This window comes from Astatotilapia calliptera, chromosome 10 (assembly GCF_900246225.1).
Source record: "Astatotilapia calliptera chromosome 10, fAstCal1.2, whole genome shotgun sequence".
Lineage (NCBI taxonomy): Eukaryota > Metazoa > Chordata > Actinopteri > Cichliformes > Cichlidae > Astatotilapia > Astatotilapia calliptera.
In genome coordinates, this window is record NC_039311.1 from 10,581,668 (window position 1) to 10,607,007 (window position 25,340).

The 25,340-nt window shown below is 41.3% G+C and overlaps 2 protein-coding genes across 2 annotated transcripts; both read left to right on the forward strand.

Annotated features, from left to right (window-relative positions):
• The first annotated feature begins 211 nt into the window (after window positions 1-211).
• adssl (adenylosuccinate synthase, like) lies at window positions 212-10,064 on the forward strand. Its single transcript, XM_026182527.1, has 13 exons — window positions 212-606; window positions 1,089-1,191; window positions 1,689-1,757; window positions 5,321-5,371; window positions 5,447-5,513; window positions 5,637-5,744; window positions 6,176-6,257; window positions 6,893-7,019; window positions 7,123-7,277; window positions 7,691-7,815; window positions 7,955-8,052; window positions 8,999-9,148; window positions 9,260-10,064. Exons 1-13 carry the CDS (start codon window positions 373-375, stop codon window positions 9,310-9,312), a joined length of 1,422 nt encoding a protein of 473 aa, XP_026038312.1. The 5' UTR covers window positions 212-372; the 3' UTR covers window positions 9,313-10,064.
• A 7,928-nt stretch (window positions 10,065-17,992) lies between these two features.
• Window positions 17,993-25,153, forward strand: kcnk4b (potassium channel, subfamily K, member 4b). The gene is made up of 7 exons (XM_026182852.1): window positions 17,993-18,119; window positions 18,412-18,673; window positions 21,548-21,662; window positions 21,778-21,938; window positions 22,474-22,660; window positions 23,811-23,953; window positions 24,042-25,153. Exons 2-7 carry the CDS (start codon window positions 18,485-18,487, stop codon window positions 24,648-24,650), a joined length of 1,404 nt encoding a protein of 467 aa, XP_026038637.1. The 5' UTR covers window positions 17,993-18,119; window positions 18,412-18,484; the 3' UTR covers window positions 24,651-25,153.
• The last annotated feature ends 187 nt before the right edge of the window (window positions 25,154-25,340 follow it).

Consider the following 25,340-nt stretch of genomic DNA (forward strand, 5'->3'; position numbering starts at 1 on the left):
TTACCAACTGATGAGTTAAATACAATAAAAGTAAAGTAAAAAAAAACAGAATACACTAAAAAGAAAATCACGAATGTTGAAAAAAAACCTTTGATAGCGGAAGTGGAGATCAGTGAGTGTGTTACTTTTAAATTAGACACCAAAAAAAAACAATTTAACTGACCGACAAGGCGTTTATATAGCAGTTAGTCAGCATAAATTGACATGATAGATACTGATAATAATTATGTGTGAACACGTATGTTTTATTTTCAGGGGGAAGAAAAAGTAAAGCTAAAAGAGGATGTCCCGTAAAGCGGAAGTCGAGCACTTCCCGTAGACGAGAGAACGCGCCAATACGATTTTCCGGTTTGCGGGAAGAGGGGCAGCAGCATGGCATCCGAAAGCAGCATGGCTAACGTTAACGGTCGGGAGAGCACGTCCCTGAACGGGGAGCCGGTCGTTAAGCGACCGCGGGAGGGTGTCCCGCAGGAGCACCCACTCAGGACTCCGAAGGAGCCGCAGAACAAAGTGACCGTCGTGCTCGGAGCGCAGTGGGGAGACGAAGGAAAAGGCAAAGTAGTGGACTTACTCGCCATGGATGCGGATATTGTGTGCAGGTGCCAGGTACCAAGCTACGCTGTCGATCTTTTGTCACCTTTTACCCTTAAACACACCACTTCTTACACTTTTCTTGGGCTTGTTGTGAATATAACGCGGGGCTATGGAGAGCCTCGTCACCGTTTAGCTGCAGTTAAATATTCATGACCGACGTCAACAACCTTGGCTGACCTCCCCGGATGTAGAGCTGCTGTGGCGCTAACGAGCACTACTACCTAAGTACGGTCGTTTGTAATCTAATGTGGTGCTTCGAAATCCATACAGTTTTACAGAGTTAGACAAATGACCGTGAACATGACATTATATAATGGAATGACGCACCTACGAATAAAAGTGCTATTGTTTACTTTGTTAAAGCCACACAGCGCCTACAGGAACAGGAGCTTTTAACCCTTTGTTCACACTGAACATGTTTTACCACAACACAACATTGTTGTGTTATGGTCTTATGCTGTGAGCAGGTTATGGATGTTATGTTGTGTTCACAGGGAGGAAACAATGCAGGTCACACCGTGGTTGTGGATTCTGTGGAGTACGACTTCCATCTGCTGCCCAGTGGGGTGCTCAACAAGAAGGCCATCTCATTCATTGGTAAGGGCGAGCCTTGAGTTTTGAAAGTCTCGCTGATGGTGAAGCGTGATGAAGATGCTATAACGCATTAATAATCACCTTTATCAGCGTGAACGTCATACGCAGACAGGCAGACAGTCTTATCAGTCCGTCTGTTTCACGCTGTTAAGGACATTACCCAGATCCTGTGTTATTAAGGCTCGTCTAGATAATAAAAAGACCTCCTAGTCAGTGCAGTTTTACAGCCACAGGAATTAAACCATGTACAGTGTGCTGTTGTGCTTCATTCCTCATCTCTTTATTGTATGTTTTGTTTGGATGTCATGCTTTTAATAGCTTTTGTTTCCAGTAGGCTTACTGTAAAAACAGGAAACTGGGAGAGGGGTGCACTGAGATGTCATCCAAACAAAAGCTGAGGGAAAACATGAGCAGTTTGTTTCCCACACTGGAACACTTGATGCTAAAGTGTATAAGATGAGTTATGCGAGGCTTGTTAAAAGTTCAGTTTCACCTTACAGGTAACGGAGTGGTGATACACCTGCCGGGACTGTTTGAGGAGGCCGAAAAGAATCTGCGTAAAGGCAAAGGTACAGTGTCACAGCATAAAGGATCATTTCAGGGTAGATTTACCCCCCCCAAAAAAAAAAGATATTTGTATTATTAAAACAAAACTGGGACGTATTGTAAAATGGCATTATATAATATTTAAAAAATAAATAAATAAGAGTGAGACGAACCCTTATATATCTTTGTTTTTGGATTTATTTTGGATTTGAAACGGTGAGATGGTGTTGTGTAATATTAAAAACAACATTGTACTAATTAACTTGCTTATTTCACAACCAGCTATGTTAATTAGTAACATTTCTGGCTATAAAAACTGCTTCCCAGAGTGATTTTTTTTATTTTTTTGTAACATTTGCCAGTTTTCAAAATTGCAGATACACAAGGAATGCCATCATTTGATAATAAGCTGATATCTGTGATGGTATGAGTATCTCTCCCTATTTAATGCTGAATAAGATCAGCATTAAATGAGATTTCTCAGGAAAGGCCTTGGATGTTGAAGCAAGATGCTGCAAAAGCACATGCTGCATGTATTCCAGCAGCATGGCTTTCGTAGCAAGAGGCTGGGAGATAAAACTGGCCTTCCTAACAGATCTGAAAACATTTAGAGCTTATTGAAATTAGGAGGCTCCAAACTGGCTGACAGCGTTTCAGAAATAGTGCAGTGAACATGTGTGTTGAATGTCTTCTGACTGTATTGAAAGAGTGTTTGCACCACAACTACAGTGGGGCAAAAAAGTATTTAGTCAGCCACCGATTGTGCAAGTTCCCCCACTTAAAATGATGACAGAGGTCAGTAATTTGCACCAGAGGTACACTTCAACTGTGAGAGACAGAATATGAAAAAAAAATCCATGAATCCACATGGTAGGATTTGTAAAGAATTTATTCGTAAATCAGGGTGGAAAATAAGTATTTGGTCAATAACAAAAATACAACTCAATACTTTGTAACATAACCTTTGTTGGCAATAACAGAGGTCAAACGTTTACTATAGGTCTTTACCAGGTTTGCACACACAGTAGCTGGTATTTTGGCCCATTCCTCCATGCAGATCTTCTCGAGAGCAGTGATGTTTTGGGGCTGTCGCCGAGCAACGCGGACTTTCAACTCCCGCCACAGATTTTCTATGGGGTTGAGGTCTGGAGACTGGCTAGGCCACTCCAGGACTTTCAAATGCTTCTTACGGAGCCACTCCTTTGTTGCCCGGGCGGTGTGTTTTGGATCATTGTCATGTTGGAAGACCCAGCCTCGTTTCATCTTCAAAGTTCTCACTGATGGAAGGAGGTTTTGGCTCAAAATCTCACGATACATGGCCCCATTCATTCTGTCCTTAACACGGATCAGTCGTCCTGTCCCCTTGGCAGAAAAACAGCCCCATAGCATGATGTTTCCACCCCCATGCTTCACAGTAGGTATGGTTTTCTTGGGATGCAACTCAGTATTCTTCTTCCTCCAAACACGACGAGTTGAGTTTATACCAAAAAGTTCTACTTTGGTTTCATCTGACCACATGACATTCTCCCAATCCTCTGCTGTATCATCCATGTGCTCTCTGGCAAACTTCAGACGGGCCTGGACATGCACTGGCTTCAGCAGCGGAACACGTCTGGCACTGCGGGATTTGATTCCCTGCCGTTGTAGTGTGTTACTGATGGTGACCTTTGTTACTTTGGTCCCAGCTCTCTGCAGGTCATTCACCAGGTCTCCCCGTGTGGTTCTGGGATCTTTGCTCACCGTTCTCATGATCATTTTGACCCCACGGGATGAGATCTTGCGTGGAGCCCCAGATCGAGGGAGATTATCAGTGGTCTTGTATGTCTTCCATTTTCTGATGATTGCTCCCACAGTTGATTTTTTCACACCAAGCTGCTTGCCTATTGTAGATTCACTCTTCCCAGTCTGGTGCAGGTCTACAATACTTTTCCTGGTGTCCTTCGAAAGCTCTTTGGTCTTGGCCATGGCAGAGTTTGGAGTCTGACTGTTTGAGGCTGTGGACAGGTGTCTTTTATACAGATGATGAGTTCAAACAGGTGCCATTCATACAGGTAACGAGTGGGGGACAGAAAAGCTTCTTACAGAAGACGTTACAGGTCTGTGAGAGCCAGAGATTTTCCTTGTTTGAGGTGACCAAATACTTATTTTCCACCCTGATTTACGAATAAATTCTTTACAAATCCTACCATGTGAATTCATGGATTTTTTTTTCACATTCTGTCTCTCACAGTTGAAGTGTACCTCTGGTGCAAATTACTGACCTCTGTCATCATTTTAGGTGGGGGAACTTGCACAATCGGTGGCTGACTAAATACTTTTTTGCCCCACTGTATAAAACAAGAGTAAAACAGTTTCTCGACTAACTCCAGCTCCAGCAAATAGTCTTTTCCTTTGCATCTCTATGATGATTAAACTGGATAAAACTGAACAATGTTTGGAACTGTAAATCTGTCATGACAGTCACAAATTTGGGTTTGTGTGCTATTACGATAAATACTCAGGTGTTCAAAAGGCTCAAGGAATGTGTGAAATCCTTCAAAACAGTTTGTCACACCAGACTGAGTCATTTTCACCCTTCCTTAATATTTGGAAATGCTCTAAGGCAAATGAGGAAGAACGGCTGTCCAAAATCCGGTAAAATTGTAAACAAGCATTGTTTCATTATATAAATCATCAGATATTTATTTTACAGGGACTGCAGTCTGCCCACTGCAGAGGAAGGGGAGAAGAGGTGTGCTGCAATATGAAGATGCATAAAAGTGCAGCAACATATATGCCAGTTCTTCTTTAGTTACACTGCAAGGAAGAACAAAAGAAATAAATAAAAAAAAGAAAGAAAGAAATAGTGCAGTGGGTGTCCTCAGTTCACCAATACCCCTTTTCCACTAGTACCTTCTCAGCTCGACTCATTTTCCATTACAATTGAGTACCACTTAATGTGCGGGGAGTCGTTATAGCAACGTAACCGAGAGTCTCGTGATGTCATTTATATGTGACACGAATGCCACAACAAAGGAGCACGTGGAGGCGATGGTATACCTGCTGCTCAGTCTGTGGTTTTTTTGTCACGCTCTGTGATCAGTGTTCTTCTGTGTAACCATTTCACTTGTTGTCAGGTTTCAAAAATGACAGTTTTGATTTTCATTAAGGAGACACTCTCATGACTCTGATGCCACTTACTAGCCAGTTGGTGGCGTGCAGCCTGATGTCACAATTTCGGATTGTCTCAGATTGCTTGGAAACTCCGGCCAAGCAGGTACTAAAAAAGTACCTGGCACCTAATGGAAAACCCTGAAAACAGATCGGACCCGAGTAGGTTCGAGTGGAAAAGGCCTATAAAGTTTACTGAGTGTTAAACGAAGATGTGAGACAGTAAAGTGGTAACCATGCTCTTGTCTCGCCTCTCACTCTCAACATTTAACATCTCACTAGTTCAGTGGTTTTATGCTTTTCATGAAGCAAATGTTTATTAGTCTGTGTGTGTGTGTGTGTGTGCACACGCATCAATAATAATGCAGAAGAAGAGAAAAAAGATGCTTCCTGCAGTAAAAACATTGCACCACGTGAATCGTTGTTTCCTGTGCAGGATTACAAGGATGGGAGGAAAGATTAAAGATTTCAGATCGCGCCCACATCGGTGAGTAAGAGTTTCTCCTCAAAGTTTTGAGTAACACACGTGTTCTTATTGACAGTCCCGTTTGTCCTCCTGTAGTGTTCAACTTCCATCAAGCTGTTGATGGAATCCAGGAGCAGCAGAGGCAGCAGCAAGAAGGGAAAAAGTAAATCAAATATTTTATGACTGTTAATAATAGCATGCAGTATAACAGCATTAAAGACTGGGGATGACTTTGTGTTTAGTGTGCACTTCCTAATAGACTTTGTTGTGTTTATTCGTGCTCCAGTTTAGGGACCACTAAGAAGGGCATCGGTCCTGCCTACTCCTCGAAAGCTGCCCGGAACGGTCTGCGAGTCTGTGACCTCGTCTCAGATTTCAAAGTTTTTGAGGAGAAGTAAGCGCTTTGTTTTTTCTCTACCTCATGTTGCACAGTCTTATCACCTCACCATAACGTGATAATGTGGCCGCCGACAGGAACGCTGTTTAAGTGATTTTGAATCATAGATTGGTCAGATGGCAAGTTTAGGCATACATTTTAAGGATTTTAAAAAAATGGAACATCTCACAGACAAAACATGAGGTGTTATAACACATTAGTCCAGTTATTGTCAGTTTATGCAATCTCCTACCAGCAGGTGGCAGCACCCATCTATGGAAAACAGCTGAAAAAGCTTTTATGGAAACCTTATGTAACATAGTCGTTCTCTCCTGTGTGTCAGGTTAAAACTCTAATCAGTGGAAGCACAGCTGCATAAAGACAGGCTCCACATAAACATGCATTAACGTGTCTAACTAATAATCTGTCCTGCTCGTCATGGTTTGCAGGTTTCGCATGCTGGCGGAACATTTTCGCACCATGTACCCAAACCTTAATGTCGACATCGACAGCGAACTGCAACAGTTGAAGGTGAGATCTGCTTATCACATAGAGGTATTTCATGGTATTATATGGCTCAGGTGTTGGTGTTGGGCCTACATCACAAGAGGAAAAATCACAGGTGTAAAGGTTAATGATGGCTGAATTTCATTTAGCTGCCTGTGTTACTGGGAGTTCTTATATTCATTGTATTCATAGCAGGAAAAACACAGGTGATGTTAACAGGGGTAAGGCTAAGATAGTGGACCTATACCTGTAGTCTGACTATCTTAGCATGTACCGTGCCTGAGTCCCGTCCAGTTTGTTTGATTAGTGTGATAGCTGCATAACATCTTTGTGCATGGCTGTGAGCAGAGTAGCCCCACTCCTCTGCTGTTTAAACCTTTTGTTGTGAGGGTCAACTTATTCAAAGAAAATCAGCTTACAGAGACCGTCTGACCCGACCTCTGTAAACTTTCATCTATCCACAGTTCAGTTTTTTGTTGTCATGCTGTGGCCAGTTTCGATCAGGGAGGGGATGTCAGGGTTTCAGCCATGTTTGCTGGACTTTCATGTATCTGAGAAAAATGATTTCTAATGACAGCACTATAAACGGATTATTTACTTAGTAGTATAGGTAAGTCTTATAGATTTTCATCAAGTGATATTTTTGTGTGTGTTCTCAGGAATACACAGAGAGACTGCGTCCTCTGGTAACTGACGGGGTGTACTTCATGCACAGAGCTCTTACTGGACCCAGTAAGAAAATCCTGGTGGAGGGAGCCAACGCTGCTCTCCTGGATATTGACTTTGGTGAGCATCTACAGGTTTTTAAATATTTGAGTTGAGATGATGGACGTGTTGTGTTTTGTTTGTTTTGTTGCTTCCTCACATTAACAGGTGTTTTTCTGTTCAGGCACGTATCCTTTCGTGACATCTTCTAACTGCACCGTTGGAGGCGTATGCACTGGACTCGGGGTGCCTCCGTCCTATGTTGGCCGAGTGTACGGCGTTGTCAAAGCTTACACCACCCGTGTGGGTGTTGGTGCGTTTCCAACAGAACAGGATAACGTGAGTAAAAAGACACAAATTGTTTTTTTTGTGCTTTAAAAAAAATCCTAGTTACTTCCTGCAGTTTCTACTGTGTGTCCAATATGGACTGTAACATCATCAGTTGCTCAGCCTCTGTGGTCAGCTGCCAACCTGATGTTACAGACGCATGATTGTGGCCAAACTTACGTCAATTCAGATCCCCCAGATTACAGCAAATCCCCGGTACTGTAGAGAGCATGACAGTGGAGTGTGCATGCAGGTGTTACTAGAGATGAATATATGTTTATCTGACTTTCTGTACAAAGTAAAGTTATTAGAGCAAGCAGTATTGGTGTGATTGCCTCTTGAAATCAAGGAATATGCTTCCCATTTATTTATTGTTTTTTTCCCCTCTTTAAACTGACTTTGTGTGTCTCTTTCTTGCTCCGCAGGAGACCGGGAATCTGTTACAGAGTAGAGGCAGAGAGTTCGGTGTGACCACGGGCAGAAGGCGGCGTTGTGGTTGGCTGGACCTGATTTTGGTCAGATATGCCCACATGGTCAATGGCTTCTCTGCGTAAGGAACATTCAAACGATTTCAGAATATTTCCCTCGCTGGCTGATGTAATTACTGGCATCGTTGCTATGTTTAGAAGCAAGTTTCACCATGTGCTCTTTGTGTTGTGATCAAAGCTGAACACAAATTCTTTCTGCAGAATTGCTCTGACGAAGCTGGACATTTTGGACACGCTGCCTGAGATTAAAGTGGCCGTGGCATATAAGGTTAATGGACAACCTCTGCCAAGTTTTCCAGGTAGGATGTTCCCAGGTTTTCTAGATCTGTAGAAAAATGGTATAAATGCAACGGTTCGAAAGAACAGTTTGAGCCCAGTTTAGAGCTTAAAGTCAGGATTTAGTGTTTCTGTGACTCAGTAACTTCTGAAACAAGTGTCACAACAATGTGAAAAGATGTGAGGATGTACACATTCTTCAGCATAGTGCTATCCTTATACATTTGAGTCTAACAGTTGATCGTGTGACATTTTGAAGTCTTTGATTGTTTATGGCTGGTCAGTTATCCAGACCCCTCCACCCAGACAATCACAAACACAACTGTGCTCCATAAAAGGAAGTTGAGATTGATTCCTGACTTCACACAGGATTTGAACAATGCTCTCTGAGGTGGCTGCTCTCTGCTTACATCCATCGTGCCTGTATCTCACATCTCGCTTGTTATTCACCTGATCTGCTGCTGTGGCCCTTAGCAGGCTACATTTGCACATTTCCTACTCAGACCACTTAAACAACAATATGCTGAAAAGTTATTATAGATTTTTCTTTTCTTCTTCTTTTTGTTAGAGATGCCTAGAAACATGTTGCCTACTCCAGCTTTATTGACAGAAATATAATTACTGAAAAGAATCTGGTTTCATGTGAATGGGGGGGGGGGGGGGGGGGGGGTGTCTTTATTTCACATGGGTCAGCTTTTTTTTTTTTCCCCAGCAGGAAGTGCAACATCCTGAGTTTGTCAAAATCTGTTCAGACGCAGCTTTATCGTCTTCATCTCTCTGTTTGTACTGCCAAATAGAAGAAGTTGAATCATGAAGTTAATGAATCAGAAGGGTCTCCTCTGTTTAAAATGGCACCAGAGCTGCACAAAAACAGCACGTTATCATTTCTTTTTGCTCAGTGGGTTTTTGTGGGCCGGTGCGCTGGATTTCCCAGGACCGATTTTTCTCTGAACGATGCTTCTTTTGCAGCAAACATGGACGTTTTGACACAAGTGAAAGTGGAATACGAAACGTTGCCCGGCTGGTGCTGCAGCACGGAGACGGCTCGGAGTTTCGAGGAGCTTCCGGTGCAGGCTCAAAATTATATTCGGTTCATCGAGGACTTCCTGCAAGTGCCAGGTTTGTAAAGAGATACTTTAGTTTAATGGGATGGAAACTGCAGCCAACGTCTTTGTTCGCTTTGCCAAAACCTGCCAATCGAATTTTGGTCCCTGCGTCTTCTCATTTCAGTGAAGTGGGTTGGAGTCGGCAAGTCCAGGGAGAGCATCATCAAACTGTTTTGATCTCTCCGTCTTCTGCTTCCCCCGCCTCCCCCCTGCAGTCCTCGACACCAGCTCAGATGATACCTTGAGGTTTTCATAGGTTTACCAGAAGAGTTTAAAATGCACACTCTACCCGGTAGGAATACTTTACCAGCAAAGGTACCTGTGAAGCCTTTCAGTTGCTGCTTGTCCAACACATCCACGGTAATTCTTCAGATATAATTTATGCATTCCACCGATTCTACGTATTAATGAGGGTCTTGATTTTTAAAAAGCTTGTACAAAAAAGTCAATTATTCTTGAAGCCATTCCTCAGTATATTTTTAACATTGGAGGCTAATTTAGCTCATTTGACATCTGTTCACCATGCAGTTATTTTTTTACCTGTAGAGCCACTGATGAACAGGTGTGGAAGCCGTTTGTATTTAAAAGGTTATTTTCCGACTTTGTTATTAGAGGGTGAGCCATGTTGTGGTTGTGAACTTTTCTATTGAGCAATTTTAGATCACTTTACAAGACCAGACATGAATCAATCTCATTAAGTTTGTAACATGCGCTCTATGGGGATTGTTGGAATGGACGTATTGCTTTGAAACAATTGTTAATAAAAGAAAAAAAAAGCATAAATTGACACTAAGCAACTTTAGTTGAAGACATTTTCACATCCACACACAGATTTGCTACGTTAGTTGATCATTTTATGTATTTGGTCCATCTTGTATGATGCTTACTCAACTTGCTATTAAATAAAAGTCAACAAAAGGAAACCCTGATATTTAGAGAGTCTTCTTCTTTCCTAATGCAGTGAATTGTTTTCTGGAAGCATGTTTTAAAACCTGCTCTGGACAGATCTCAGTATTCCTGATGGTTTTAGCAGACTGAGAGACGAAAGGAGGCTCAGTCTATCAGCAGCTTCATGCATTTTTCAGTCCGCTGTCACCCTGAAATATTTTTTCTCTCAATCTTTCTTGGTTTGCACCCTCTTTAAGTTGACTTCCTCTAGAGTTTAAAAGCTTTTCAGAACGTGGAGGTATTAGATTAGAGTGTAAAGTGGATTCTTTTGCCAATCGATAAGAGGTGTAACTGTACTGGGGCTTCCCAGATATTCAGACTTTCTAATGGGTTAAAGGCCCTGAACAGGCACACAGGTGTTCTCTGCTGCTCATTGGACATCTCAGGATGATGATGGGGTGTTTGTTGGTGGGAAATTAAATGATTAAAGTGTGTAAACTTAATATCTTGTATCAAAACTAGTAAGACGGATGGGGAGATGCAACAACCCACAATTGATTTTGCCATTAAGAGCAGCTTAACTTTAAATACTGAATCACCAGGTTTCTGATGTTTGTGTTTATTTATTTTTTTCAAGTCTTGTTGTTGTTGTAACTTTAAACTTTACAATTACAAAATATTTCCTTTTTTGGTTGGGTTTACTGCTGAACCATCGGGCCGTGCCCCGCCCAACCCTAAAGGTGCCTCCACATAATAAGTGAAATTTCTTGTTGAAAACACTAGACATTGAAGGCTCTGGTTGCCTACATAATCCTCTAACCAATGAACTACCAGGTCATATGTCAGTGGGATTCTGTTCTCTCATTGGTCGTCATTTCAGTGACGACCAACAGTAATCTCAACTATTTTTTTTGTTTTCTTTTTAAATAGCTAAATGTCATTTCCTTTCTATGGCCTCTGATCACCATGGCACTGTGGATCGCTACCAGTATGGATGCAGCTATAAGAGAAACCCACCATATAATGTTACCTACCAGTCCAGTGCCAGGGTGTGGTGTTAGACTCAGTCTGCATGTCAGCTGCATTGCATAGCATTGCCTATATCTCCATATGGCACCACAAAATTATCTGGTTCAAAGTTGGACACACTGGTCACACTGTGGTCCATGCCTTTGGGAGGGGCAAAAATAAATTCACCAAATCACCCCAAATTTTTCCTACCGAACACCACAAAATAGTTTTGAATTCAGTGTAGTCTTGTGCTCTTATTGGCTCAACAATTTCATTATAAATTTATGCAGTTAATTATGAATTTGTTGGAGTGATTGTTTCAGATTTCACTGCTTTGTTTTCTATTATACTTAAACCCATAACAATATGTTAAATACTTAACTTCACAAGCTGGTAAAGGATGAATTCCTGAACCACAGTTTACAATCGGTACATAAAAGTACACGAAGACTTGATTTCTTGATGCTGCTATAAAAAATGAAAAACATCAGTCTGTTGCTGATGTTTGTCCTACTTCTGCACGTTGGAAGTGCATCTTCCCTTAAATTACTAAAATTGCAAACGTCTGCTAATCAGTCAATTTCCAGTCTAAGAAGTCCCTGCATCATCAAAAATGCCAGAAAGTGAGCTTGCAGTAGATGCAAGGAGGCTTAATTGAAAATAAAGTGCTCATAATAGCAGCGTAGTCCTCCTCCTTTCTGCCCCCTTCCCCTCCCTCTCTTTTGTTTACCACCACCTTCCTTTTACATGTAATTGGGAGCACATTTTACATCAGGTCAGTCAGTTTGAGCGTTTGTTGCCTCCAATGTTTGTGCCTGGTTCCTGCTTCCACTTCTCCCGCTGGATGGACCTTTAATGAATTCACCTTCAGATTACCAGATCACACATATAACTGAAAGGACACTTATAAGCACTGGTCAGCGAGAAGTAAGTAACTTATTCGCATGATGACTTTAACTATGAGAAATAACATGAATTGTTATGAATTTTTGATTCCTGCGTAACTTCTCAGAGGAGTATATTTTGGGAGTGCTTTTTCCGTCACTCCCTAAAGTTAAAAAAAAGCTTTTCCAGGTATGATTTATGCAGGAGGTACATTTTAGGGGAGCAACTCCTGATTTTCGCAGAACTCTGTTTACCACTGAATTCTGCATCTGCATTTCTTTCCCCTTTCCTGTAAACCCACTTCTTACTCCGTGCTGTCATGATTTATGCAGTTGGAGTAATAAGACACCTGTTTCACTGCAGTTGGACTGTGTTCAGATTTTGAAAGAACGAGACAGCAGCTCTCACGCAGATTGAATTGAGGAGCTAAACGCATTTAACAGTTTATTTGGCGAGTGCGCGTAATAAATCCAGTGCTGTTGCTCAGCACGCACAGATCGAGTACAAAGTATCTGCAGGAAAAGATGGAGACAGACTTGTCAAGCTTATCTCACTTAGCATAAACTCCTTAGACAAATGCATCTGAATACATAACATAATGCACTTGTCTAAGGAATTGCTATCATGCTGTAATATATACTCACATCCTTTTGTCGCTTAAACTGATAACCCAGCTGGACTAAGGTGTTACTTAGTGTGCTTTTAGTAATCGCTGATTAACATTGATTCATATATTACACCGAACTTTCTTATCAGTAACATGTACATCCTACAAAACTAGTAAAAAGGTGGTGCGCAGTGTAAAATGTAAATGAATCCAGGAACTTTAATTTTAAAAATTGCACATTAAAGATACTCTAAAATGTTGCCTTGCAATTTATTTTGTTTAATATTTTCTGAATAGTGTTTGTTTAAGTTACAGTTCATCCTCTGGGTTGGTTTGCTCGTTAGACATAGGTATTATTATAGATGTAATAACATGTAATAACAATTTTTTACCAAATAAACAAAAACTAATGATACATTCTTTTACATTTTTATTTTATTTCAGTTTTCCAAGTATTTGAAAATCATTTGAATTTAAAAGTTTTCAAAAGTCTTATTTTTATTGTTATATCTGTGAGCTAAGATATATTTTTTTTTACATCTAGTTGTAGTTTTTAGTTTAGTTTTAGGCAACTGTAATATCATTGGAATTAGGTTTTTCTGCATCTACTGCACTGTTTAAGAGCCATAATTGCGTGCATTTGCATGCATGGCAGGAGTAACCTGCACATCTGTGAAGGCACCAGATTCTCTGCGTGTTTGGCAAAAATCTAAAGCCATTCCCATTAAGTTGCGATAAAGTGACAGACCTGAATGAACCGATTATTCTTTGACGTTTAAAAGTTTCACATTTTCACACGTAGTGCTATAATGACCTTATAAATTCAGATTAACATGCCACCGTGTTGATACTCATAACTCTGACTGGGGTTTTTGGTTCTAACACCAAGAAATCCTGGATGTGTCAAATGTTTTTTGCAGTGCATCCCTCAGTTGTTTGCTGTGAATCACACAGTGTAAATAAGCAAGTAAATAAAGCAATTTAAATAAGACAAACACCAGTCACAGAGTTCTTTGAAGAAGTATTAATAAAATCAGCCCACACCAAAAGGAGAAATGGACAGGCATTTCACTCAGCTGTTCTTTTATTGATTTAAACAAACAAACTAAAAGCAGGTTCGCTAAAGAATAGTTGACATGAAACAGCAGTACACACAATCACCACTGACCACCACGGCAGTTGGCTTAGGTGGTCAGTCCCAATATTCTCAATCCCAAAATGTTTTTTCGCCACCACCACCCCACCCTCAGCTCTTCAAATCTCTTTCCCTAATTCAGCTTTAGCGCACAGCAGCACAGTGATCTGTTGTCTGGTTGGATCTTCAGCATCGTTCAACTGTCCTGAAGTTTGGCTTTTTGCACCTGTAGCTGTCGGGGACTTCAGCAGACTGGCTACCGTGGTGAATTGGCAATTTTTGCCAGGGCAGTATCTCAACCTGTGTAGGATCAGCTGAATTACTATTTCAAAGGAACCCTCAGCCTAACCCTGGAAAATGGAGGTGGAAAGATCGCAGTGAATCTGTCCCTAAATTTCTTATGATAACGTACTTTAGACTTCTGGTTAAAATGAATTAGAAGTGTAGGATTATAGATGTGTTGGATTAATTGTTGAGTGGTAATCTTAACTGCCCAACCGGTGAAAACAATCTTCATGTCCTCCTGTGTGAAAAACAGCAAAACCGTTCATCAGATTTAGTGTTAGATGATTAAATAAGGTTCTGGTCACTTTGACACTTTTATCCAGATGAGAGCGATCGTTTCCAGGATGGCAGTGCCTCCAAGCGTTAGGTAAGAGTGGTCACTGAGTTATTTACAGAGCATGAAATGGTCTGTTAACAAATCTCAACCCACTTTAACACTTATGGGACATTTTTTTAAAATAATTAACATCCAGTTAAACAGTTCTCCCCACCGACTTCATTAAGACGCCAATAAAAGGAATATCTTTTGAATGAACGGTGATAAATTTCTCCAGCACAATTCCAAATAATCCTTCTCAAAACACACTGAAGCTGTTCTGATAGCTCAGCGCTTCATTAAGACACTTTATGCTGTCATATAATTTTCTGGACATTTTCCACATTTCAAAGCGGTGTCAACATCAAAACTATTAGTTGAAATATAGTTTTTTTTAAAATACATAAAACTGCTTAGACTGCATAAAGATCACGTTAAAACAAAAATGTTTAAGGTATTTGATTCTTCAAATACCTGTTCACTTTTTTTACAACAGATTGTTACTTCACGTGGTTTCCCACACACCCTGAGCACAAGTTGGCTGCTTTTCCTGCAATCTGTGGCCCAACCCATCCCTAACCATGTCATTTGGGATTGCCAGCTCTCCAGCACTCTGCTTCTTGGTAAAATAGCTCTTCCAGAAACTCAAGTTGTGCACTGTTGAAGAATAATGTTCCCACAAAGCAATTTTTTTCTACAAACTTTGTGGGATGTTACATTCAGGAAATTGCTTTCAATGGCCTTGAGTTCTGAATAAATCAAGTGTCTTTAGCAAAGCGTCATGGGAGCCCATTTTGATCTTAAGTGGGCCTGAACATTGAAACTTTCTTTTCTTTATCAAGTTTAACTACGCATTTAATCCTTCAGATATCTTAATGTAAGACAAATAAGTGCAATGGTATGTCTCAGTTTTTCCACATAAAGAAATTCTGCTTGACTCAATGAAAGAAATCTGTCATCATGACTCTCTGAGCTTAAATTGTAAGCAATACATCTGTAGTTCTGGTTGGTATAGTGTGGTAATGCCCAGGGGAGTGGTCTGTATCAGTATCAGTAGCAATGGCTGTAAAACCTGTAAAAATACAGTAAAACGTCCAAAATAAATGCCCTCCTTAATGTTTTCCTAAGAATGGGCCAGTGGCCCAGACTGGAGTCTTTCCGGGTCGATTCTGATGAACGCACAAGACTTAATTGACATTAAGTGACATGTTGAAGTGAGCAAAAATGTGCTTGTTTAGCATGTAGTTAATACACATGTGGACCTTACAAAAGACTCCAGCTAATGGAAAACTGTTCCAGGGTAAGGCACTGTGAAGATTTATTTATTGTTTTTGTGTTTCCATGGGTGCTTTTTGTGTCTTGATATCTTCAGTATTGTTCTGTAAAAAAATTACAAAAACATAAAGGAAATAAAGTCGAATGAGTAGATCTCTCCAAGCCTTTGATGAGTACTCTCTAAATCTGGGAAGATGGCAAAGTGAAAAGCTGAAACAGAGGCAAACAAAACTTTCTGCAGATGTATTCAAATTTAAACGGAACCTATTATGCTTTGCTGGAACTTTCTGTCATTAATAATAATAATAATAATAATATTTCAGAGACAGAAGCTCATAATGAACATGCTCAGTTTTTCAAACTACAAGGTGCAAGTAAGCACTCCAACATTTTTTTCCCCATCTCTATGCATATGATGTCAGTGAGAATGGTTATCATCCCTAATATAGTCATCTTAGCCACACCTATCTGTCACTTAAGCCTTCTGTTTGCGAGGGGCAGCCAATCAGAAGAAAGTTAGCCACTGTCCAAACTGGTAAGCTGAGGAGCTACACCAAGGCCCGGTATTAGTAAATCATCCAAAGCTACTCTTTCAGATACCAAGAATAAAAGTATAGAGCTGGAAATGAGTGTAATAAATCACCTATAACACCCATCTTCCTGATTTGGGGCGATGTATAATATAACTCCAGGACTCGTAAATCTGCAACAGCAATGTGTTGAGCTGAATGTTACTCTGGATGTCTGAAAGTTCACTTAGTTTTCTTAGAAAGAAACCGTATCCCCAACCCTGTAAACACACACACAGAGGGAACAGCAGCAGTTCTTGCTTGTGAGGAAGACAGGTTATTGAGGGTTGGGTGAAGGGTGGCTGAGCTGGCTTCCCGCTGCAGAGTTTGCAGAGTAACACCAATCAGATGGCAATAAATCTTAAACATTGATCCCACAGAGATACAGAGGTAGCTTTGCAAAACGTGGGATTTCAGCAGAGGTTCTTCTGTAACATGCTCATGCACAGGAGAAACGTTAAAATGACAAAATAAAGCAAACGATCCAAACTGCATCATGTGCATGCGGCACGTCTGAAATCTTTAAAAAAGACACTGAACAAGCTGAGTCTAGCTTCACCACCATCTCCGCCTTCTCTCTCTCTCTGTCTCACTTCAGTTCACTCCCTCACTATCTATATAAAGTCAGTTTGACTGAGTATCTTCTGCTGCGTGTGCACTCAGCACCAGCCATCATTCTCACACACACTCACTCTCACACACACAAACTCCCAGTATGCAGCTGCTCGAACTCCTGAAACGCTTTGCATGAGGTGGCCGTTTCTCTGGAATCTTATGATCCTACATATTGAGGTAAGCACACAGGGGCCGGTCAGTACCATGAATCTTATGGACCCAGAGGGACTCTAAGTGGTAATAAAATGGTATCACTGTGGATGGATAAAGCTTAGCTGCTGCAGAAGCACTGCTGGGACTTAATGCACAGGATAGAACAACTTCCTTCTGTCAGCTGGTCCATGATCAGTCTGTGCTGTAGTCTTATATATGTTTACGTTGAATAACTGCTTTGCTGTGATCAGTGTTTAGATGTTCTTTGGAGTAGTGTAGATAAGTATGTTCTTTAAAGAACTACAGTTACACGGTTACTCACATGCACCTTTGGATATTTGTTCTATTTTACTGACTGTTTTACAAATCTATGAGATTGTATATACAAACCAAATATTTAAGGTGATTTTATGCTGTTAAAGGATGTGCTTCATAAATACTCCTGATTGGAATGCATTTAATTCAGTAAATGGACTGCCCCCTTGTGTAGTCCTAGCAGCTGTAAAAGTCTTCGGAGCCCAAGTGCTTTTTGCAGTCATAGTGTGACAATTTATTGCTCTAATTTTGGATCCAATCCAGCGGACCTGCTGACTACAGCACCACAGTCAACGAACTTCAGAGGATGAGAGCTTCTTTTGTTTTCCTTTTCTGGCTTACAGACCAGTAATGCAAAATGAATAGCAAGTGGCAGACTTATCAAATCCCAGTGAAAATACTACCTTCTTAAATAATTTCCTAAACTTCCCAGAAAGTGTCTGACATATCTGTTGGTTTTTTAGTTCCACCGCTGTTCCACACCAGCACTGTAACTTTTGATCAACATCACCTAAAGGGAATAAACCAAATCATAATTCTCTAACTTTCCATCCAGTGCTGGAAACCCCCCCTTTTTTGGGGGTCATCACTAACTAAAGGCTTCTGTTATACATATGTGTACAGATGATGTATGAAACAACAACAACTGCACTGCCACACCTCAGGGCTTTGTTTCTTTGTCATTGATCCTTGGCGCTGACAGCTATTTTTTTTAAAGGAAGTGAGCCCTTTGCTCCTCTTTACTCATTTGAAACTAACTGCTGAATTACACATAAAAATCTGTCTGTGGTCCCGTGTAGTGTCCCCTCCTTCAGAGTGTGAGGGGGACGGGCTCCCCAGTGGTTACGGCTCTAGGGACTCCATCCTCAGAGCCAGCACAGAGAGGGACTGGAAAAGACGAAAACGGGGGCAACTAGGGCGGCTTAACAGGTGAGCACCACTGTTATGATCGCATCTGTTTTAGCTATTCATGACATGGATCGCTTATCTTTTATAGATACTCATGCAACATCTGTTCAGTTAAAGGCAGGTCACAGAGCAGGCTTTATGTGCTGGATGTTGCATTCAATGTGTGTCAGCAGAGTGGTGATGACTGAGTCCATTTAATGCCTGCTGTGGACCTAATAGTCTGGCTGCTGCAGGCGTGTGGGCAGCCTGGGCTGCTGTCAGGCTCCGTAGTCAGTGTGTAACCAGTCTACTTGTGTGGTTGCTGATATTTCAGCTGCAGCAACTCCAGTGCTGAGGCTGGCAGAGAGAAGCAGCAGCCAACGTTTGGACTGAGTGGAGGTGCAGCCATGCGCTGCTCCACCCTGCTCGCCATCTTGACGGGGGTTCTTCTTTACTTGGTGCTGGGAGCTGTGGTGTTCCGTGCCCTGGAGGCTCCGCAGGAGGAGGGCGTGCACATGAAGCTGCAGGACACACGCCGGGACTTCCTGCTGAACTTCTCCTGTGTCGACTCAGACAAGCTGGAGGTTCTTATAGAGGTACAGAGAGGAGCCATTCACTATCTGGCTTTTATTTCGAAAATGTAAAAATTGTTTCTGTTTCTCTTTTACAATCTCCATCAGGTACAGCGTCATATTGATTGCTACGATACAATACTAAACAATAAGACACGAAACGATACGATACGATACGATACTACATGACACGATATTACCTGATATGATACTGCAACTAACTAAATCGAACAGCATACAGCAAACTTTGAGTTACTGAAACTACACATTTTGCATTCAAAAAGTGACTCTAGCTTTGCCCAGCTGCTGCTTTCTGTTAATCATATATTAACAAACTCCAAACAAGTGTCATGATGACCTCTGATGCCGACTGCCTCTCTAGCTAAAAATACACTTTTGCTGAGTGCGTGACACATACCTGCTTCATGTTTTATACGCACTGGCTGAGTTTGTGGATCCTTAGGATGATCATTCAGATGTGTAACGTGTTCAGTGGAGCTTTGCTGGTGACACAGTGCAGCGGCACAGCACGACGACTATGAGCCAGATAACAGGTGTGGTCAGAGCAGCTATGCAAGGTTCCTTTCATGAGTGTAACTGCGTGACAGCTGATCCACAGATGGGTCGAGCGTTGGCAACCTAGCTGTGATCCTGAGACGCTTGTCCTCACTCTAGAATGAACATTGTAAATTACTGTTTACGCTTGCAAAGCGATCTACGCATGAACTCGGCGACATTTGGGAAAAGGTTAAAGGGATCAAAGGACACTGAAGCACGCAAGCAGGTCTTGTTGTATTTTGTGTTTATTTAGAGGAAGCACATGAGCGATTAGGTGTCTTTTTTTAAAATATCCAAATGAATAGGTGAGCACAGTAAGAAGTCCAAGCTGAAACACTTTCTTGTTTCTCTACTTGTAAAAAGAGCATTTGACAATTTGCTTGATTAAAATCATGTAGATACTAATATATTGTGCTTTTAAAAAAATGCACTCATAATATGCAGCCAGTGATGTGATGATAGCGTCCGTTTGGTTCCATCAGAAAAAGAAAGAAAGGATTGGGATGGTTTGGGTGAACTTTGCACCTCAGTGCACTTATAGAAGTGGGGACACAATGCACTTAATGTCGGCTTACACGAAAACTGCTATTGAGCCACTGTGGATCATGTGTCACCGAACTGATGTTACATTCAGATGTTTCATCTTCTAGTTGCAGTTTCCTCCTCAAGCATCTGTCACATAGCACACCATACTTTATCAAAGATCATGCTATATTTTCTACCAGCAGATATTGATGTGGTTGATCATGTGACATTTATTTTATTGAAGAATTTATTAAACAAAAGTATCATTGCCTTGATGTAGGCATGTTGTGTAATTGTCTAATGTTATTTTTGGACACTGAAAGAATTTTCCGGAGGTCTTCAATTCAGGCAAAATTTGTGCAGCTACTTTCTGATTCGTCACTGTAAATGTTTATCTGAAAACCTTAGGGAGCTCTTCAGATCTTGGCAAGATGACACCACCGTACCAGATAGAGCAGCAGACTCGAGATGTCAGATTTAAATAAGAGCTTCAGCTGTCCCTCCGTATAGACGTTCTTATCACTGCCAACCCCAGATTCTAAATTTATGGATTTGAAAGGCTAATAAATAATGAGGTGTGCTTGGTGAACTTTCTCCACGTGACTTTTTTTCACATGGTCTGGCTATCAGTGCAGGGTCTCCTTTTGTATATCAGTATAAGCTGAGCTTAGATAAGCGAAATTACAACTTTTACAGCTGCCAGTTTGTACGCTGAAATTAAATAAATATAAGAATATAGATAAATATTAAATCTTTCAAGCAATTCATGAAGTCAGTGTGACAACATCCCCTGGCTCAATTTCCTTCTTTATAAAGTTTTGCTGGCTATCTAAACAATCATGTGACATTGACAAATGATTGTCAATAATAAGCAGATTAATTAATACTTCTATATCACATACATTTGATAGCATGTAAAGTATGAACACCATTGTGTTTTCATAGTTGCTGTTTGCATGTATGTTGTGTATTTCACTACATCTGTGAGGGAATTGTGTCATGAAAACCTGAACCTCTCACTTATGGTTAGCATTCCCAGGACGTTTCTTGAACACAGTTACTAAGGATTATATTTCTGGCTCCAAATCATCCCTTTCTGCGGTACACAGAGTACACAGGCTGAGACTGAGGTGCGCATGACTAACCTCATAATTTGCCTCTCGCTTTTAATGTAACTTGAGGAGTAAAAGTAACCTAATTATCGTATGCTAAACCCTCTGGACACAAAACCTCACTGCAGTGTCTTCCTGTATCCACTAGAATGCAGGTAAATTCATGCAAAGTCAGAGCTCACTGATACCCGAACAGTTACAGCACATATCTTGTAATTACAGTGTCACTGATTTGATTCCTACTTCAAACCTACTCTTTTAGTCAGTTGTCACTGCACAAATAGAATTTGAAAGGGTGAGAAGTTCAGTCAGTTTCTGCTAATCTGTTGGGACAGACGTACTTGGCAGTAGACATTTCTACAATCTTCAATCTAAACTTTTAATTGATTGGTTTTAATGATTTCTGCAGAGGCCAAGTTAATTCATAACCTCATCATGCTTAGGTTTATGTTCCGATAATTTAATCAGGGAATTTGATTCTGTGCTGTAAGCGGTTCGATATGCCCGGGACAGAATGGAGCCGTCACAGCTGCTCATCGCCGCTAACTTCCTGCTTTTGATCATGACAGTGCATTTTGTACCCCGTAGCAGGGATGGGTTCATTCATTCGTGTGTTTGTTAATGCCTCTTTTCCAGTGAAACATTAATTATTGGAGTGTTTCATCAACTAAGTACTAACCTTCCCCCCACTGTCCCTTCCCAGGAGGTGGTGGAGGCCACTGGAGCAGGTGTGGATCCCATAGGCAACGCTACATTTGTCAGCAAATGGGATCTGGCCAGTGCCTTTTTTTTCTCAGGGACCATTATCACAACCATCGGTTGGTGTCCAGCTAAAAGTCCTTGTTCATTAAATTTAATTGCATGATGGGACTCATTAATTACATCTGAAGTCTTTAAACAACTGCTCTTCTACCTCTGATCCCACATGTGCAGGTTTTGGAAACATTTCTCCCAAAACAGAAGGAGGGCAGCTGTTCTGCATCTTCTATGCCCTGGTGGGAATCCCAATGTTTGGTATCCTGCTCGCTGGAGTGGGAGACCATCTGGGTACTGGGCTGAGGAAAACTGTGGCCAAGATAGAGAAGCTCTTCCTGGTCAGAGCTTCAAAAAATATTTAAAATGTCTTCTTTACTGCCACTGTAAACATACTTATCCATAGATTTTATAAATAATAGATGGATCTAACATTTGGGTCTGAAGAGTGAAGCCAATGCCTTACATCATCTAAAGCCTACACCTGTATTTGAAAAGAAGAAATTGGTCTCAATTGCATAGAAGCGTTTGGTTCCCTTCATCCAAAACATTTATGGCCTCAGTTGATGGTATCAAGTCTTCTCAGACATAACAAGATTTTTATTTTGTATATTTGGGGTCCAATCAGTGTCAGAAACGTGATAAAATAGGATAAGATTCAGAGTCGGCATAGCTTGGCAGGCTGGTTTCTCAGTCAGACCCAAACCTCGTTCATGACGTCTGGTTTCAAAACGCTAAAGAGGAGATGGCGAAAAGACTGAACTCAAGGCTTAAAAAATGACTTCACAAAGAAATGAGTGACATCACGTCACCACGTCCATCTTTTATATACAGGCTATATATTCATGGAACTAATTGGTTATCCTTTTCTGACAGAAATGGCGAGTTAGTCCCACCATCGTGCGTGTGATCTCAGCTGTCCTGTCCATCCTGTTGGGTTGCGTGCTCTTTGTTGCGCTGCCAATCTTCATTTTTCAAGAGGTGGAGGAGTGGACCCTGCTGGAATCAGCCTACTTCGTGGTTATCACCTTGACCACAGTGGGGTTTGGAGACTATGTTGCAGGTATATAATCAACCACCCACGCTGGTTTGCAGTGGTGCACACAGAATAGGAAAGTGGAAATGGAAAAAGGCCATCTGTCTCAGTATTATTTTAGTTCAAGCGGTGGCCCTTTATCATTCTAGCCAGTTACAAGAAATGGCTTTGGTCTCTGTTGATAGTTCCATTCTTTATAAGAGCTTGAAGGGAGGTGATCCCCACCACCCCCTCACCCCCACCCAATCCATGTGTTTTGATACTGTCAAAGTTTTTAAATGGCTCCTTCTGCTTGTTCTGACATATTTGATTATTATAAAACTTTATTACTGATAAGCTGACATTTGAAACTTTGATGCTTTTATAGGCGGACTTTATTTCAGTACCGGATAATCAGCTGTGCTATTTATTCGAGAGCAGTTCGTCATGTAAATTGCGCAATAATATGTAACTAAGGCTTTCGACAGCTGGAGGAACAAAACACCAAAAAATACAGCATGAGAGAGGCGGCAGTAGGGATAGGCTCCAGCCCCCTCCATGACCCTAAACTAGATAAGTGGGTGGGTGGATCTGGTGTCAGGTTTTTCTTCAGACAGTCAGTGCTCACCCTTACTTTATGCAGAGAGGACAGGTTTATTTCACCCCTGAGGTCACATCAGACCACCAGTATCTCCCCAATAATTAGTCTGCAGGATTTTTTTGTGCTTGTTTTTGTTTTTATTTTTATTAAGATGAGATCCTTTCCACTCTCCACACCCTGTGCACCACCACGGATGCCCATAGCCTGCCACTAGTGTACATCCTGCTTTATTAGGCTCTATAAAAGTGATGCAGCTGAAACACAATCATAGCTTCCAGATCAGTATAGCTTATATCATTTACTTTTTCATACTTTTCTTTTTCGTTGAAGGTATTGATCTGTTGATAAGTAGGAGCTATGACTTAATTAGTCATCCATAAATATAGCTGTCAGTCGTGGTGCATTAAGTTCACTTAGCGCGGACAATGTCGTAAATTATTTATGATGATTTTCTTCACAGATGAATTATTGATTAGCTAGTCTGCTATCTTAACAGTTTATTTACTCCATGGAAATGGATGGCTTCATGGGCGGATGTGTGAATGCGCTGGCCCCTTTTTACCTCCTGCTTCTGTATAATGTGTCTTTGTGTCAAAGGGGATTCAGGAAAGGAAGGCAGCGACCACTGGTACAAACCCTTGGTGTGGTTCTGGATCTTGTTGGGGCTTGCATACTTTGCATCTATCCTCACAATGATTGGTAACTGGCTCCGGGTTCTTTCAAAGAAGACCAGGGCTGAGGTACTCCTGTTCTTTTATGCCTGTTTTATCACCTGCTGTCTCCACTACTTCCTCTCCATCACCTCTGCTTTCATCCTTTTCCTTTCAGATGGAGGAGTTGCGAGCCCACGCCACTGACTGGACTCAGAACATCCAAAATATGTCGGTGGACTTTCGCATGCCAGGAAAAATCGATGACCCCTTTAAACGGCGTAGGAGAAAGCGCCGCCACGGCCCTCGAAGCCATGGTCACAGTGTATCAGCTAACGGGGTGCCTGAGGGGCAAGAAGAGCAGCGTGAGAGTCAGGAAGAGTCTGGGTCATATTCGTCTTCATCATCGTCCTCCTCTAATGAGTCAGGGTCTGGATCGGAGACAGATTCTCAGGCCACTCAGACGGAGCGAGTCCCAGAAGAAAAGCCTGCAGAACCCAAACAGGAGGAGGCTCCTCCTGACCCCCACCTGTCCCAGCCTCTGGACTACTTTGGTGAAAACCTTGCATTTATTGACGAGTCCTCGGATACTCAGAGCGGCAAACTACATTTGGATCCCCTGCTAAATCCAACAAAGCCCAATCCCCGTCAGCCAAAAAGGAGACGCCACAGAAGGCCAGTTCCTCAGAGGAACCACAAAAACAACAGCCCCAACAGCACTAACAAGAAGGAACCCAATAGAAACCCCAGATCCGTTCCAGATTTGCCACCCAAGCCTTGTGAATGATAGCAAATGTATTGAGTCTCGTTTGACAGAGGAGTTTTAATTGTAGAATATATAGTGCCTGCATACAGACATTCAAGATAAAAACAAGATGTCGAAGCCTTAGCCACGTGTGGTTTTGCATTTAATGTTCTTAGCATGTGAGTGTTTATGCCTCCCTTAAAGGTGATGAAGAGATTTTCATGCCAGTGTTCCCTTTACTTGCTGAGGAGTTACTGCTCTCTAGTGGGCCAGGACTGAAGTGCAGTACGACTCTGTGAACAATCTTTATAGTAGTCACAATAAACTTTATACACCAGTGTGCTGAAGAGAGGCTTCTCTGATCTGTGACAGTAACTACTGAATCCCTCCAACAAATAAACAGGTACTCGAGATCCTCTTGTACATTTTTGGTATGTATTGAAATCTTTTTTAAATCCTGTAAACTGCATTATATTTAGATTTTCATGGCCAAATGCATTGAATTCTATTGCACTACATACATCTGCCTAATAAAGTTGTTTTTAATAAAACAAGAAATGAATTGAGCATTTTATTACCAATAGGCAAATATAGTAATCATCTTATTTATATTAAAAAAATATTTTCATTTTAACTGTGGGCCCACTATAATAAAACCCCAAATCTCTATAGTAGATAGTGACAAACAGAGGCTTTTCTGTCATTAGTTTGTTTATCTCTACTTAATTCCTT

Coding starts and splice junctions, on each gene's coding strand:
- adssl (XM_026182527.1), top strand. CDS start 373: ATGGCATCCGAAAGCAGCATGGCTAACGTTAACGGTCGGGAGAGCACG. Junction 1,758..5,320: donor GAATCTGCGTAAAGGCAAAG/GTACAGTGTCAC, acceptor TTTCCTGTGCAG/GATTACAAGGATGGGAGGAA. Junction 5,745..6,175: donor TTCAAAGTTTTTGAGGAGAA/GTAAGCGCTTTG, acceptor CATGGTTTGCAG/GTTTCGCATGCTGGCGGAAC.
- kcnk4b (XM_026182852.1), top strand. CDS start 18,485: ATGCGCTGCTCCACCCTGCTCGCCATCTTGACGGGGGTTCTTCTTTAC. Junction 22,661..23,810: donor GTTTGGAGACTATGTTGCAG/GTATATAATCAA, acceptor TTTGTGTCAAAG/GGGATTCAGGAAAGGAAGGC. Junction 23,954..24,041: donor CAAAGAAGACCAGGGCTGAG/GTACTCCTGTTC, acceptor TTTTCCTTTCAG/ATGGAGGAGTTGCGAGCCCA.